This window comes from Eucalyptus grandis, chromosome 6, assembly GCF_016545825.1.
Source record: "Eucalyptus grandis isolate ANBG69807.140 chromosome 6, ASM1654582v1, whole genome shotgun sequence".
Taxonomy (NCBI): Eukaryota; Viridiplantae; Streptophyta; class Magnoliopsida; order Myrtales; family Myrtaceae; genus Eucalyptus; species Eucalyptus grandis.
In genome coordinates this window covers 20,587,329-20,602,703 of record NC_052617.1, presented here as the reverse complement: position 1 = coordinate 20,602,703, position 15,375 = coordinate 20,587,329, and the positions used below count along the sequence as shown (strand labels likewise).

At 42.4% G+C, this 15,375-nt stretch overlaps 2 protein-coding genes and 1 non-coding gene across 3 annotated transcripts; 2 read left to right on the top strand and 1 right to left on the bottom strand.

The window, feature by feature from the left end:
- Positions 1-3,132: 3,132 nt before the first annotated feature.
- Positions 3,133-3,204, top strand: TRNAE-UUC. Its single transcript has one exon. It is a non-coding gene; the product is annotated as a tRNA-Glu (tRNA).
- Positions 3,205-4,569: 1,365 nt separating this feature from the next.
- LOC104448858 (CO(2)-response secreted protease) lies at positions 4,570-9,543 on the top strand. Its single transcript, XM_010062786.3, has 9 exons — positions 4,570-5,150; positions 5,674-5,933; positions 6,042-6,153; positions 6,540-7,053; positions 7,470-7,570; positions 7,721-7,963; positions 8,077-8,191; positions 8,289-8,496; positions 8,808-9,543. The coding sequence occupies exons 1-9, from the start codon at positions 4,972-4,974 to the stop codon at positions 9,377-9,379; spliced, it is 2,304 nt and encodes a 767-aa protein (XP_010061088.2). The 5' UTR covers positions 4,570-4,971; the 3' UTR covers positions 9,380-9,543.
- A 2,514-nt stretch (positions 9,544-12,057) lies between these two features.
- On the bottom strand, positions 12,058-13,474 carry LOC104448856 (SKP1-like protein 1B). The gene is made up of 2 exons (XM_010062779.3): positions 13,003-13,474; positions 12,058-12,439 (listed from the first exon to the last, which is right to left on the bottom strand). Exons 1-2 carry the CDS (start codon positions 13,309-13,311, stop codon positions 12,266-12,268), a joined length of 483 nt encoding a protein of 160 aa, XP_010061081.2. The 5' UTR covers positions 13,312-13,474; the 3' UTR covers positions 12,058-12,265.
- Between the last annotated feature and the right edge of the window lie 1,901 nt (positions 13,475-15,375).

The following is a 15,375-nucleotide window of genomic DNA, read 5'->3' as shown; positions in this document are numbered from 1 at the left end:
AATACTAACTATGCCACGTGGCACTGTTGATCAAAATTGGTTAAATGAACTTAATTAGTTAAAAATGAAAAAAATTTATGACTGAATTGACAAAAATGTAATAGATTTAGGATTTTTCGAAAAATTTTACTATAAATAAAGGCAAGGAGAGAGTAGGTTGTGTAATCGGCGACTTCAACTGACCGCAGCTGACTAGTTGGAGTGACGAAGGTGGCAAGGGACAAGGGGCTATATTGGTCTTAGGGTTTTTAGGGTAGTGAACTGTGGTGGTGTGGCCCCATGAAAACGAACCCATGGCACAACCCATGAGCGAGACGGCAGATGTGTACGTTGTGGGAGACAGCCGCATTTGCGTCCCCATCCAAATTTTGAAAACACTGTCAAGAATGACTCGTGAGATTAGTGATAAACCTCAGGAGTTTTATACGATTAAGGTGCACTTCCTCGTCAATCATCGCAATACCAAATCATGGATTTTCTGAATTCGTGGCTCTTACCCAATGTATACTCAAGGCAACAGAGATAAAATATGTTGAAACGACATCATCGATGGATGGCATACTCTTCTTATAAACTCTATTAAATGGGAAAACAAGGTAGAAGGTGAGGAACAGATTTCTTCATAATATTATCGTTGCATGAACTTCACACATTGTATTTTTGGGATCCCGGGAGCGCACGAATATTCTCGTTACATAAGTAGCGGATGGAACTGGATACTATTTCCCATCGATTCTTTCATGATGCGCCACTCAAATTTGTTCCTGTTTGAAGTTTACGTAGACAAAGACCCCTTTTGATAGCAATGGCATCTTGGAATTTAATACAGCCGAGGCTTTATCATTATCTTTTTAGCCTCTGCAAGCGATAATCACGATGTTCGAGGTAGCAGTAGATGAGATGTTGGTGGTGGGACAGATTATAGTTTTGTCTCATGTAATCAAGTTCGTACTTAGCACACCCCCACTCAGTGCTTAACATACTTTTGCTTGACGCCCACGCCATGTTCCTTTCCAATGATATGACTTCTTCCTCAACAGTCGTTCTAAAGCCCCCCGTGACTGTCGCTCGATCGATTCTTGAGAAGCCCAAAAGTCCTCAACGCGACGGACATGGTTATCCAAATCGTTCGATTCTCGATTCGCGTGTCCTTTCGAATCTACTTGCTGCCGAAAGAATCTCTGGCGACATGCCGGAGAATTCGTCGCCAAAGCCTCTAGCGACGACGATTTGCGCTGTTGACCTTCGCTGTAACGTCCCCGGAAATTTTCGTTTTCTTCACTATTATATTGCCCACGAAAAACTTTGTCGGCAGGAAGCTTTTCTCTTCATTTTTCTAAAAGTTAGCAACGAAACTATAATTATCTTATCGCAAAGCCTTTTACAACTGTCTTTTTCTTATCATCCCTGTAGATTAAACGTTATCACTACAAACTTACTTTACGGAAAGTAGACTTTGTAATTTACATTATTAAATTTTGTGTGCCCAGTTTTCATATGTTATGCCTCCAACAAATGGGAAATCACCCGTTCGAATATCATTGATTGCATGCAAACTAACTATACACTGCACATATTACAATTTTGGACTTAAACTATTGATGGGATTCACAAGATATTTCATAAAGCTCATAGATAACTTGGTCTCCATGATCGTCACTAAATTATAAAATAAAATAAAAAATGTGACATGACGTGTGTAGGAAAAGTGTAATCTAAGCCGAATTTCTCTCAATCAGATCTTACCCTTATTGTCCTCCTCCTCTCGATTCCACGGCTAACTTTAATTGAGATTCATTAGGCATTTTAAGTAAGTCATGAGCTAAAGCACAAGCCAATCGTTGAACCGTAACATCATTTTACACATGATGGGCAAAAAAACTATATCGGTTACACCGGGGGCCTATCGCGTGAAGTTTCCGAGTTGTCTTCAGAGACGACACGCTATAATTTACCTAGGCAAAAGGGGTGACTTTTGACGGGCGATGCCGTCGATCGCGTGGTATTGATTGGAGCCTGACGGAGGAGGACACGGCATGCTTATGTTCCCCAAAAGCATGTGTTTGAGTGAATTGGGGTGAAAGTTAAAAGAAGGGAGGAGTTGGTGACGAGTATGATAGAGCGTTAGCCCCTGAATAGGCCTCGATGAAGCTCATCTCTGTTTGCTTTCTTGTTAAGGTTTTGGATGAGCTAATGAAAAGAAGCTGCATGCGGTTGTCATTGTCTAATTCCTTTCCACGGGAAGAAAATTGAACAAAACAATCATAACTCTATTATAATTATGTCAATTCAGTTATAAACATTTTTGTATTTGTGTCATTTCAGTTCATTCGGTCAATTTTAACTTGATACTAACGTGTCAATTTTTTTTAATTTTTTAATTTTTTTAATTTTTTTTTCCTTTTTTCTTTTCATTTTTATTTTTTTGTGACCGGTTGGACTGAGCAAAGTCCTTCAAAGGCTTAAGAAAGAAGAGAAACAAGTGGGAGATCCACCTTGGGATGGGAGACTTCACAATATCACCTCCCGTATTCCTATTCACCTGAGAAACTTTTCTTGGATGGAAATCGAGGGGTTATAAGTGGCAAAGGTAGACACCATATCAGTAGTTCGGCTACCGCCAAGTAAGAGAGTATAATAGCTTTCTGCACTTAGGATAAGTTAAGGTAACATCAAAATCGCTGCAGGGTGAGCATAGCAACATGCTACTTCCCAGGACCCCTAGTTGATAGGTGCCCTCACCAACGCCTAATGAGGTCTCACTATTGTTGGGCAAGGGCTAGCCTCGTGGGCCTCGCCATGGCTGTGAGCAAGGTTGAGCTCACCTAGCCTCCCTTAGATACCAAGGACGAGGCCTTTCTAGCTGGTCAATCAGCCAAAAGAAAAAGAAAAGAAACAAAATAAAAAGAAAGAAGAAAACAATAAAAAATATCGAAAAAAAATATTGTCACATTAGTGTTGATTAGATGGATTAAATTGGTATAAATATAAAATATTTATGATTAAATTAGTGAAGTTTATAATTGAATGGATATAATTGTGATATATTTATGACTGTTTTGGTAATTGCTCATTCTATGCCTTTCTGTCCTTTCTGCTATAAGAAGAATTTTAATCGTTTAGCATCACTAATCCGTTGTCGTCCAGCGGTTAGGATATCTGGCTTTCACCCAGGAGACCCGGGTTCGATTCCCGGCAACGGAACTTTTTTGGCTTTTTTTTTCCTTCCTCCCTTCTTCTGGCCCTTTAGTCTGCTGTTCTTTTGTTGACTTGTGCCCTCATGATGAGATTGTCTTTATCTGCTTTGCTGTCCAGTTCAAGAGCCTGACCTTTCCATCTGGACTTTGATTCTTGCCTGCCTGCCTGGCTGCTTCTCCGTGGTCTCTAATTATGGTGGTTGACAAACTGCGCAAGTTGTTGGCGACATCTTTTTCCCAATCCCTTTTCTCTTTTAGCCTGTTAATGATGAACTCGATCATTGTTATTGATCCTCATAGTGTTTTTCACTTTTCGCCCGGGTTCCCTCCTCCTCCACAGTTCCACCTAATGCGACAGCAAGCGGCTTGGTACAAACTTTTCCGTAAACTAATCTGATCTGATCTTTGCTGCTTGTTGGGCCCGAAGCCGAGTCTCGCTCGTATTGAAATAAATCTACTGGCTCAGTGTTCACTATGCACCTGATCTAGGAGCATTGCATTCTCGATCTTGGGTAGGGATTGGCGGGGGCAGCTCAAGAACTGGGAAGGCCGGAGAGCGTAGCCAGGCGAGGCCCATAAGACCAGCTTTTGTTCTGATGGCGCGATGCGGAGACAACAAATGACCGCTGATAGGTTCACTAATTAGTGAGTTAGACCATAAGAAACAAACGGAAAAGTTCAGGGAAAGAAAATCGAGGGCCCGCTCCAACGTGACAGGACTTATTCGACGCTAGAGTTTAGCATATCGGGTTAATTTATTGGAGAATGAATCAAGCATTAATGCGAATACCACAGAAAATCGAACTGAGAAGGCCAAAACGTTCTTTGGGGGGCTCCAGTTCAAGTCTTGAGAAATTAAAAACTGGCACCACCACAGCACCATACATAGGGTGGCAAAATTTAGTATAGTGGGCTGTGCAGTTGTGCCACTAATGGATTAACTCAGACATGGCATCAGAATCAACTTCAAAGATAAAGAATAGTACAGGCTACTAGTGCTGTTATGCATGTCTCTTAGCACAAAGCCTTGTACGTCGAAAGCCCAAATAGTCGCAGCGAAGTCTTTAAAATCAGATGAAGTTGGGGGTACAGCTTCTTAAAACTAACTTGGTTCACGTTGCCATTGACCCAACAAAGAAAGTAACAACACTTTAACCTTCCAATTCCGTCATAGGCTTGGGACCCAAAAGTTACTTCCGCGTGATCCAGCATTAGACTTTTTCCCCACAGCAAATTAGCCCAAGATGGCTTTTTCGTACTGACCAAATGACCAAAAGTAAAAAGGCAGGTCAATGCCCGCCTCCGCTTTTTATGCTGTAGGGAAGGCATAATTCATGGCCAGTGTTCCTTCTGGGTGGGAGAAACTATTCCCATCTTGTTGGCATGAATCCTTCGGTTGCTTTAGTTCCTATATTTGTGCTGAGAAAAGCTGCAAATTTGCGCACATAATGTGTGCTCTCTTCACCATGCAGATATTCCTCCTTATATGCCTATTTCCACCACCATCAGCACCACCATCAGCCCCACCCACCACCAAATCCAGGTGCCAATACCGGCACTGACGACAAATGTTATTGGGGTTTCAGATAAGTTATGATCCACTTCGAGTGGAATCGGCATTTGCAGTGCGTAAGCGTAGACTCCACTGAAAGATGTGCTAAGCACGCCTTAGTGTAGTCACCACCCTGTCCCCCTACTTTAAGTATAGCCTCCTGTTTGGTGTGGACTGTCTCATTCAAGCTCACCAGAGAGAACTCGACAGCTCGGTGCGACCATGAAAGGCGCTTTTGCTATCTTCCTGTTCTTCCTCTCGTCTTTCGTCTCATTCCCTGGAGGTACCAAAGCAGCTCAAGCAAAGGACAATGGGGTTTACATTGTCTATATGGGAGCGGCTGCTTCGACAAATGGATCCTTAAGATACGAGCACGCACAGCTTCTTAGTTCTTTGAAACGGTGAACATACTCACTCCCTTAAGTCAGTTTTGCCTTTCCTTATTCATGCTATATGAAACTAACCATGCCATTTAAGTGAGACAAACGACTTGCAGAAGCTAAATGATGTTGCTGAATGTGCGGTAAATATGTGCATTACATATACGGAGACAGTACTTCAGTTATCATAGCTTATAGCTTTCTTTAATGATTTTTATTTTCTTTTCCTAAGAAGTTGGATTTAGAAATTTGCTTCTGATTTAAATTTAATAGTCCTGTCCTACATCCTGGAGGTATTGTGAATCATAAGAATCTTGTTTCCCAACAAAATAATTCTCAGACTTTCAGAATCCTGAGATCATAAAGAAAAGTCGTTTTAATGATCAGTTTTACATAGAACCATCACCCTTGGGTGCTATGGCAGTACATTTGCAATATCGGGTTAACCTATTCTAATAAAATAAAAGAAATTGCTGCATCCTTTCATCTTTTCCAAGATGTCCCCGGAAAATTCGGAGAGTAAACATCCGCTGATTTTTGCTAGGAAGGGCACCATAGTGGTACACAGCTATTCGCGCAGCCTTTCTGGGTTTGCGGCTCACCTATCAGAAGAGGAGGCACGATCAATAGCTCAGAAGCCAGGAGTCATCTCCGTGTTCAAAGATCCGCTGCTACCACTCCACACGACTCGTTCGTGGGACTTCTTGAAGTATCAGATTGATCTGGAAATAGACTCGAGCCCCAGCTCTGACCCGGACTTCTCAACCCAGGAATATGATACTATCATTGGCATCATGGATACAGGTAAAACTGGAAGGCTGAAATCTGTTCCACCGTGGGCACCATAACGTGTTTATATTTTCTCATATATCAGGGTTGTCCTAATTTAGTTCAACTTCAAACCATATCTAGGCATATGGCCAGAGTCGAAGAGCTTTGATGATAAGGGTTTGGGAGTGATTCCACCACGGTGGAAGGGAAAATGCATGGAAGGGAACGATTTCCATCAGTCCAACTGCAACAGGTGAATCGAAAACCACTACGCCTTTGATGCAGAACAAGCATTCACAGCCCAATCGTTGTTTCTTAAGTGAGAAATTTCGAGTTCAGGATTTTCTAACTTGAAAGGACTAAGTTCAGTCCTTTATATCAATATCTAACTGAAAAACATAACGACCATCTAAAGAATACAGGTCTGGAGAATTTTCATTATCAGAATGTGCTTCCTTTATTCCTTTTCCAACCACATTTAGATCACCCTGCCCTCATGGATGAGCCACGGGAAAATCAAAGGAGAGTACGCAAGTGACTCTTCATTTGCAAACAAGTTGATCCTTATTATAGAATCTGCCTGTATGTCCTTGTCTTCCATATTCAAGTCAAAGTACAGAAACGTTTGGATCTATGCAGAAAGCTGATTGGAGCTAGATTTTACGTTGATCCTGACGAGGTGACAGCAGACCGCTCGCCTAGGGACATGCAAGGCCATGGAACCCACGTGGCTTCAACTGCAGGAGGAAGTGCCGTGCCAGATGCATCTTTCTATGGCCTAGCTGCGGGGACCGCAAAGGGCGGGTCCCCTGGGTCAAGAATTGCCATCTATAGAGTGTGCTCCCCGGAGGGATGCCAGGGGTCTGCCATACTGGCGGCTTTTGATGATGCAATTTCTGATGGAGTCGATGTGGTGTCAGTCTCGCTTGGTGCATCTGCGATGTCGATACCCGAAGTCACAAGCGATCCAATTGCAATAGGAGCGTTCCATGCAGCAGAGAATGGGATTCTTGTGGTCTGCTCAGCAGGGAATGATGGGCCTAGCTCAGGAACCGTCGTGAATGCCGCCCCTTGGATTATGACTGTCTCTGCCTCGACCATCGACAGGGATTTTGAGTCCGATGTTGTCTTGGGTGGAAACAAAGTGATCAAGGTAGTCAATTAAATCTTCTGGTAGTGTACATACTTTTTTACATTCACAAGAATGTGTCCATAGCTTGATCATTATCAGAAACTGCTTAAATCGGAAAGCTGAAGTTTGAAGCCGAGAATTGCAGATATTCTGACAGGGCATCATCGCCTTTCACATTTCAATGAATAGTTACGTAACACTGTCACGATGTCACATTGTATTGCAGGAGCATTAATTACTATTACTCTTTCTGAATTTCCACATTTGGCCTGATATCTATTTAAGCAGAATCATCAAATCTAGTGTATGTTGCAATTCTCAGTCTGCCCTTTCTTGTAAGCTGATCTAGTGTAGTTCCAAAGTCACCTAAAAAGAAGTTGAGACCCTCAGTAACTGAAGAAAATTTTAACATCTTGAGTGACTATGATGCATCTCAGGGTGAAGGCATAAATTTCAGTAACCTCGATAAACAGCCAGTGCATCCTTTGATCTACGCCAAGTCTGCACGACAAAGTGAAGCACTGGAGTCAGAAGCAAGGTACTTGAATTCTGTTCCAAGTTCATATGACAAAAAACCTTAGTAGGAGTGTGTCAGAGACAAAGCAAGAGCAAATGACAAAAAATGACGAAGGAACCATTGCAGCTAGATGCGCATACTAAATTTGTGATTTGAAAACATTGTGACCAGAAACTGCAACCCAAGTTCCATGGATGCAACCAAAATCAAAGGCAAGATTGTCGTCTGCGATAATGATGACAATGAATACTCGAAGGAAAGCAAGTTGGAGGAGGTGAAAGATCTCGGAGGAGTAGGGCTAATCTTGGTCGACGATGAAGAAAGATCTGTCACATCTATATACGGCACATTCCCTATGACGGTGGTTTCTTCAAAAGATGCCTCGGAGATCCTCTCCTATATGAACTCCAGCAGGTATGCAACTATTCTGTCACTGCTTTCGCTTCATTAATAAGCAGAAAAAATGTTTTCTCACCATTCTAAATGCTTTTCCAATGAATCACCTTCTGGTGTTGTATATCCTGAAGCAACCCAGTGGCAAGTGTCCTAGCAACGGTTGCAGTTGCGAACTATAAGCCAGCACCTTCCATTGCATACTTTTCATCTAGAGGCCCTTCATCCATCACTAAGGACATCCTCAAGGCAAGACCAAATCTCTCTCTCCAAATATCGTCGTTCGCGAGCAAACTGAGCTAAAACAGAGACGATTAACTGACAATGTGCCCATTGTTCTTTCCAGCCAGATGTCACTGCACCAGGAGTGGCCATTCTTGCGGCATGGATAGGCAACGACACGGCAGGCACTCCAGGCAAAGCCGCCCCTTCGTTCAATGTCCTCTCCGGGACTTCCATGGCGTGCCCACACGTGTCGGGCCTTGCTGCAACCGTCAAGTCTCGAAATCCCACTTGGGGCCCTTCAGCCATCAGATCAGCCATCATGACCACAGGTCAGTGAGGACAGTATTAAAAGTAGTAACTTAATCACATCACCATCTCTCTCTCTCTTTCTCTCTGTCTCTCTCTCTCAGAGCCATGCTCCTGATGAACTCCTTAGCAATTGGTAATTGTCGAAAATAAGGTCAAGCCTAAAGCCGTTTCCTTCGGCTGACCAACTGATATTCCAGTATGATGCTGCGGAAATGATTAGATCACTCATCGAGTCTCGCAAGACACCATGTCCACGGTCGTGTCCGGTCCTCCCTGCCTTCTTTATGGAATTATTTCTGAAGATAAACGGACCTTTTGCATCCATCTGCAGCCATCCAATCAAACAACTTGAGGGGCCCCATAACTACGCACACAGGCGCGGCTGCCACGCCGTATGACTATGGAGCAGGAGAAGTGAGCACGACTCGATCGTTACAGCCGGGGCTTGTTTACGAGACAAATACCACGGACTACTTGAACTTCCTCTGCTACTATGGCTACAACATCGCGCAGATCAAACACATCGCGAGAAATGTTTCAGACAGTTTCTCTTGTCCCCCAGACTCGAGCCCCGACCTGATTTCCAACATCAACTATCCCTCAATAGCAATCTCGGGTCTGGATGGAAAACGAAGCAAGACCGTTTTCAGGACCCTCACAAATGTCGCAGGAGATGATGCTGCCATTTACACAGCAAGCATTGATTCTCCGGAGGGATTAATTGTCAAGGTAGTTCCAAGTAAGCTCAAATTCGAGAAAACGGGTCAGAAGCAGAGTTACCAGGTCGTTCTCTCTTTGCAATCATCGGTAAAAGAAGCTTTGTTCGGGTCCATTACATGGACAAATGGACAATACAAAGTTCGTAGTCCAATTGTAGTAAGCAGTAGGAGCGACAATCTGTAAGTAGAGGAAAATTGTACTGAGCCATAATTTATTCCAGATACTGACGTAGATGGAGTACCTGGATGAGAAGTTCAAGTCCAGAAAATAACCATGAATTAGAGAGGAATCGAAGGATCAATAACAAAATCGAAGAAACTTCAGGCCGTTCCATTTTCATCTGCCAATCTCACTATCGACCTGTTCATCTCGCAATGTCATTGCTATTGGCGATGTATTTGTCTGGAGTTAGGACATATGCATCCATCCAGTTGCAAAATCTATTCCCTTCTCATACACACCTTTGCTCATAATCACTTTGTTATTAATCTTTCATGTCACTAAATATCTTAAATGCACCTTAGTAATTACACCACCCTAAGTAATCATGATCACTTTATCAAAGCAAAGCCCCATTGAGTAGGGGTGTGCATGGTCCGGATGGATGGTTTCCGATCTAGAACCAGGAACCACTTGCTAAGAACTTAGAACTGAGAACCATCCGCTAGTTACATGGATCCACTCGGGAACCGGACTGCCGGTCCGGTTCCCGGATGGATCCATAGAACCGGTCCAACCTCCACGCCTTCCCCTTTTCATCCTCTCCATATCTATTTATTCTGCTCTCTTGACCATGGTAATTTTATTCTCCTCAAGTATTAGTGCCACGGCGATGGCGATCACGACCCTTGCGCCGCTTCTGTCCCAACCACCACCACCATCTTTGCCACCGCCTCCGCCGTCTCCCGCTCCTCCCTCGAGATTGACAATAAGGAGGACAATGGGGACAATGACCCATTCTTAGACTTGGAGTTTGCCATTGTCCCCAAAAATGAGGACGTTGGGGGGAGGCTTGAGGAGGGGGAGGAGGAAGAGGGGAGGTAGAAGCAAGACGAGCCCAACAACAAAGAAAACAATAGAGACAATGAATGCAGAGGTAACGACGAGGATGGTGACGACATGGAGAGAGAATTCAAGTTCGAGGAGGAAAAGAGAATCGACTCACTGTTTCGCTGAATTCAAACTAAGACTTGAAGGGAGATGAGTAGATCCTCAGGTAAATTGGAGAGGAAGAGGAAGCTCAAGGAGATTTTGAATTAAGAAAGACGAGATGAAGTAGGAGAGTAATAAAATAAGACAAAATGGTGATTAGAGCCATAAATTTTAAATTTGTTAATTTTGAATATTTTGAATATTAAAAATTATATATATAATATAACCGGTCCGATCTCAGGTGGGCGGGTGGCGGGAAGGTGGAATCGAGAGCCAGATCAGTACTCACCGGTTCCCATAAATTGGAATCGGGAACCGGATCGGTTCCCTTAGGAATCATTGGTTCTTGATGGTTCCGATCCAGTTCTAGGTGATTCGGGTGGGTCCCGATTCTTTTGTACACCCATGGCATTGAGAGACTCGTAAGCAGACCAATGGAAGATGCATAAACTTGCGATATCCTTTAAGATCAATAAAAATTACTCATAGTAAGTTGAAAAACTAATATTATGGCGACCAAAGAAAAGTGTTCATGAACACAAGCTCACTTCATACAAGCATGTCGTGCCTGAAGACACGGTGTATGTATCTCATTGATTGCAGCTATATGGGCATGTTTGACAACGTGCCAAAAAAGTGCCAGATTCTGATTTTTTGTTTTCAGAATTAATTTGGGACGAAAATCGTGTTTGGTAAAAATTTTGTTTCCGGGAACAATTTTGGACAAGATTTGAGAATAGAAAAAAATTTGATTCTCTGTTTGAGAATCGGAAAAAGAATCAAAACGGTGAAACCTCGCTCTTCCCTCGTCATCCGGTTACGTTCGCCACCACCCACCACCGTCCGCCGCCGCTGCCGCAGCCCCGCCGTAGGTCGCCGGAGGCTCGCCAAGCCAGGGCGAGGTCCGGCGAGCTCGCCGGAGGCAAGCCCAACCACCAACGAGACTCGGCCTTGCTAGATTTGGCTCGGCCTAGCCTCGCCAATGGCTAGGCGAGCCTCGCTAACTACCGGCGAGGCTTGACCGATCAAGGCCGACCTTGCCAGGGGCAACGCTCCCGGTGAGTGTCGCCAGTTGGCCGAGATGAAGAAGAAGAAGAAGAAGAAGAATAGGAAAAAAGGGAAAAAAGGGAAAAAAAGTAAAAGAGTAAAAAAATTATTTAAAAATTATTTAAAAATCAAAATGAATTAATTTGGAATATAATGATTAACGGTATTAAACAAATTTTATTAAAGAATAAAAAATTTTAGACAGCTACTAAAACGCGTTTTTTTTCGTAATCGGTTAAGATAAGAATAAAAAATAATCATTTAGTCGAGTTAGGGAACAAAACCGTTGCCAAACGCACCCATAACAGCTATCTTTCATGACAATGGCAAGGACAAAAGCCAACTATCAATTCTAACTAGTTTTAACTATGCATGCACACATATATATACTTACAATGGTATGCTGGCCTTCAGGCTTCCATCAAGCCGAACTTCGATTCAGCCCATCGGCATATGTCAAAATTCAAAATAAAGACGTTTTAGCCAAAGTGAGCTGTGACTTAAAATACCAACTTCCGTGCATAACAACTAATTTAACCAACTTTTTCGATCATTATCAACCCACGGTTATACCATGGGGACCACTGGAGGTGTTCAGACATCGAACTCCTCTTGCACATATTTCCAGTGCACTAGAGATAAACTAGCAACATCTGCAATCATGCATGACCAAAATGTAACAGGTGAAAAAGTGGCCTTAATACATTGCAGCAACCAAGAAACAGAGTCATCATCTCATTAAAATATGTTTTAAAAATAAAATAAAAGAAAGACCACATATAATACAAAGGTCCTCTTCCTCTGGCGTGAAATCGTTCTTGATGTTAAATGACTTCCTGATCTCGATTCAGATTAATTGAGCACTTCTTTTCATTCAAAGGCCCATTGGTTCTCCCTTCGAACCTCTTCCTCTTCCTCTTGCGTGAAGTCGTTCTTGATGTTAAATGACTTCCTAATCTCCTCAGGGGTCTTCCCCTTAATCATGTCTGCCACATTCTGGCAGGTCAAATCCAGCAAGCCCTTGATGTTCAGATAATTCGCCGCCTATCACACATCAAGCAAAATGCCACACAGAAAATGATAAGTACTGCAATCCTCAACGAGACAAGACTCAAATCAACTTCACAAGCTCATGAATTATCTATGATGGTGCAAAACCCACGAGTCATAAGTCGTCATCGAATAAAAAACGCAACAGGGATGAGCACCAGACCGCACTTCATTCTTCAAAAGCCACGCGAAACAAAGAATTGCCAATCATCCAAACAAGTTCAGGACTCGGGAGCATCAACTACGCGATCCGCTATTTAGTTTTTCGCCCTTCAAAATTTATAAAACAAGAAAAAATAATATCTTACACCTAAGAATCACCGCAACACGAACACTTCAACTTCTAACAAAATCGACGCAGCAGATCTCAATCATTCGTTACTACTACAACATCTCCTCAAACCCTAAACTCTGTTGAAGAACCTACTCGATACTACACGCACAAACACATATTAATCAGCAAAATCGATATCAAAACCCTCGCCCTCGCCCGAGCAACGCCGAGACAAGGCAAACCAGCATCACCGCCCAAAATCTCCCACGAAACGGGCACTGACCAGGATCAGATCGAAAAGCGTGGCCTGGTCGACCTTGATGAACTCGGCGTCCCAGGCCTTGAGCTCGTCGTCGGCCGCGGCGGGGGAGGCGGAGCCGGCGCGTTCGCGGTCGGCGTCGACGTGCTTGCGGCAGAACTCGATGATCTTGGAGAGGATCTTGCTGGAGACGTTGGGGAGGGGGATGCCGTCGCCGGCGCAGTCGTCCTCGATCATATGCTTGATGGTCTGGCACTCCAGGGCCACCGCCACCTCCACCTCGAACGACTCCTTGTCCGAGCTCTCGAGCACGATCTTGCGAGAGGACGACATGGGTGGCGGTGGGTTCCCCTCCGACACGGATTTTCTCGAGAGAGGAGAGGAGGAGGAAGACGACGACGATGGCGATTTGCCGGGGGAGGGCTAAACCCTAACGAGACGATTTGGGGGAATTTCTTAAAGAGGATTTTTCTCGGAATGCTGAGGCGGAATGCTGAGGGGGGCAATAGATAACAAATTTTCTTCCATAACTATCCTCGCTAACATTTCGTTTTTTCGATTTTGCCCTCGTAACTGTTTGCCTTCTTCTTCGTTGAGATTGGCAAGCGAGACGGCGAGGGGCCGATGACCGGCTGGACAGAGGTCGGCGTGAGGCCGGTCTTGTCAGTTTAGAATTGGTTCAACCAGTTTATCATGTAAATTACAAAGTTAAAAAAAAAAACTAATTCTAATTTGATAAAAAAAAAAAATAGAAAAGAATACCCTCTTCACTCACCTCGGCCTTACTCTATTTGCTCACCTTATTCATCGCTCACCTCACAACCGGCTTCTCTTCACTTGCCTAGCTCACTTATGACCACTCGTCTCACCACCCGCCTCTATTCCATCATCTCGCATGTTTATTTGTATGGTTTGTTGCTTTTCGAAAGTGTAAATTTCTATCGTTACATTATCTTATATTTATGTTTACCATGTATCGTGTTTGTAATTTAATTACTCAAAATCGCATCGTGTGCATAGTGCCTTGCATCGTGCCCATGGCCGAGGATCATAGCCAAAGTGCTGAGGAATCATGTCTTTCGACCGTGGAGATCACACCTTGCATCATTGGATAGAATAATTTTAATCTTATTTGGTGTTTGGAGCAACTAGAAAGATTCAAATATTATCTTGATGCATTCAATATAAAATAAATATGGAATATACTCAAATAGGATATGTTTCAAATTTATTGCAGTTATGTCAATTTAGTTATAAATATTTCAATTTCGTCAATTTCGTCAATTTAGTCATAACATTTTAACAATTTATTAATTTAATCCCTTTAACCAATTTTGACTAGAAATGATCAAAATAGACGCCAACCATCATATTTAGTATCGCTGATGTTGATATTGACAATTTTTATAATTTTTTAAACAATTTATTTTCTTATTTCTTTATTCTCTTTTTTCCTTTTTCCTTTTAAGCCAAGCAAGGGTCGCACGTTGCCAGTGAGGGCTTCATAGCCCTCACCAAGTCTAACCTCATCCGCATTTGGTGAGTGCTTCGCGATCCTCATTGCTGTGACCCATCCTTGAGAAGCCACACTTAAGAATAAATTTAAATTTATTTGCTCAAGAAACAATCCTAGTGGTTCATTGCAAAGATGGCTCAAACACATCATCTTTTCAACTATCCAATAAAGGGTTTATCAATCAAGAGTGCAGACTCTTCCAAGCTCATATTTTGCATGATACATGATTTCTCTTAAATTCTAAATAACTTAAGTATTTTTAGGAGTCACCACTAGTCATTTGAGGTCTGCTAGAAACCAATTAAGACATGAAAGTGTCATCTTAATTCCTACAAAATCAGATATTGTAGCATCGATGATTTGATTACACTAGTTATATAATTAGTACAATTTCGGTACCTAAACTTGATTATTTGTCAACTAAAATGTTCATGCAGTCTTTTATGAGTCCTATAGTTCTCACCTACTCAGCGTGGATACAATATTTTCATTGGTATTTATAATGACCCTAAAAAAATACCTACCTTAAAAAAGAATCGAAATAGCAATGCGAAAACGGAAACTTGATGCTTGTTGCAAAGAACGTACATCATACTGTTGTTAAGCCCTCGGGAAGATACCCTTATATGCTTGTTCAATTCGGGTTCAATTTCTCGTTCAAAGGTTTCACATTCTAAAAAACTATATTAAACAAAGATGTTTATTAAAACCCTAATGGGTATACACTAACTAAGGAATCTAAATAAATTATAAACTAATATTAATACAAAAAATCTAAGAAAACTAATCAAAGTATAATTTCTAAAATATTTCCTAATTTTATTTATTTTTGGATTTTTTATTTTGTAATTACATTTAAATTGTGAAAAATGGAGACTCGG

Bases quoted from the DNA above. Each gene is read 5' to 3' on its own strand.
- LOC104448858 (XM_010062786.3), top strand. From the start codon at position 4,972: ATGAAAGGCGCTTTTGCTATCTTCCTGTTCTTCCTCTCGTCTTTCGTC. The intron at 6,154-6,539 runs GTGAATCGAAAA...GGATCTATGCAG, and splicing joins CATCAGTCCAACTGCAACAG to AAAGCTGATTGGAGCTAGAT. The intron at 7,054-7,469 runs GTAGTCAATTAA...GATGCATCTCAG, and splicing joins GTGGAAACAAAGTGATCAAG to GGTGAAGGCATAAATTTCAG.
- LOC104448856 (XM_010062779.3), bottom strand. From the start codon at position 13,311: ATGTCGTCCTCTCGCAAGATCGTGCTCGAGAGCTCGGACAAGGAGTCG. The intron at 12,440-13,002 runs GTCAGTGCCCGT...GATGTGTGATAG, and splicing joins CGCTTTTCGATCTGATCCTG to GCGGCGAATTATCTGAACAT.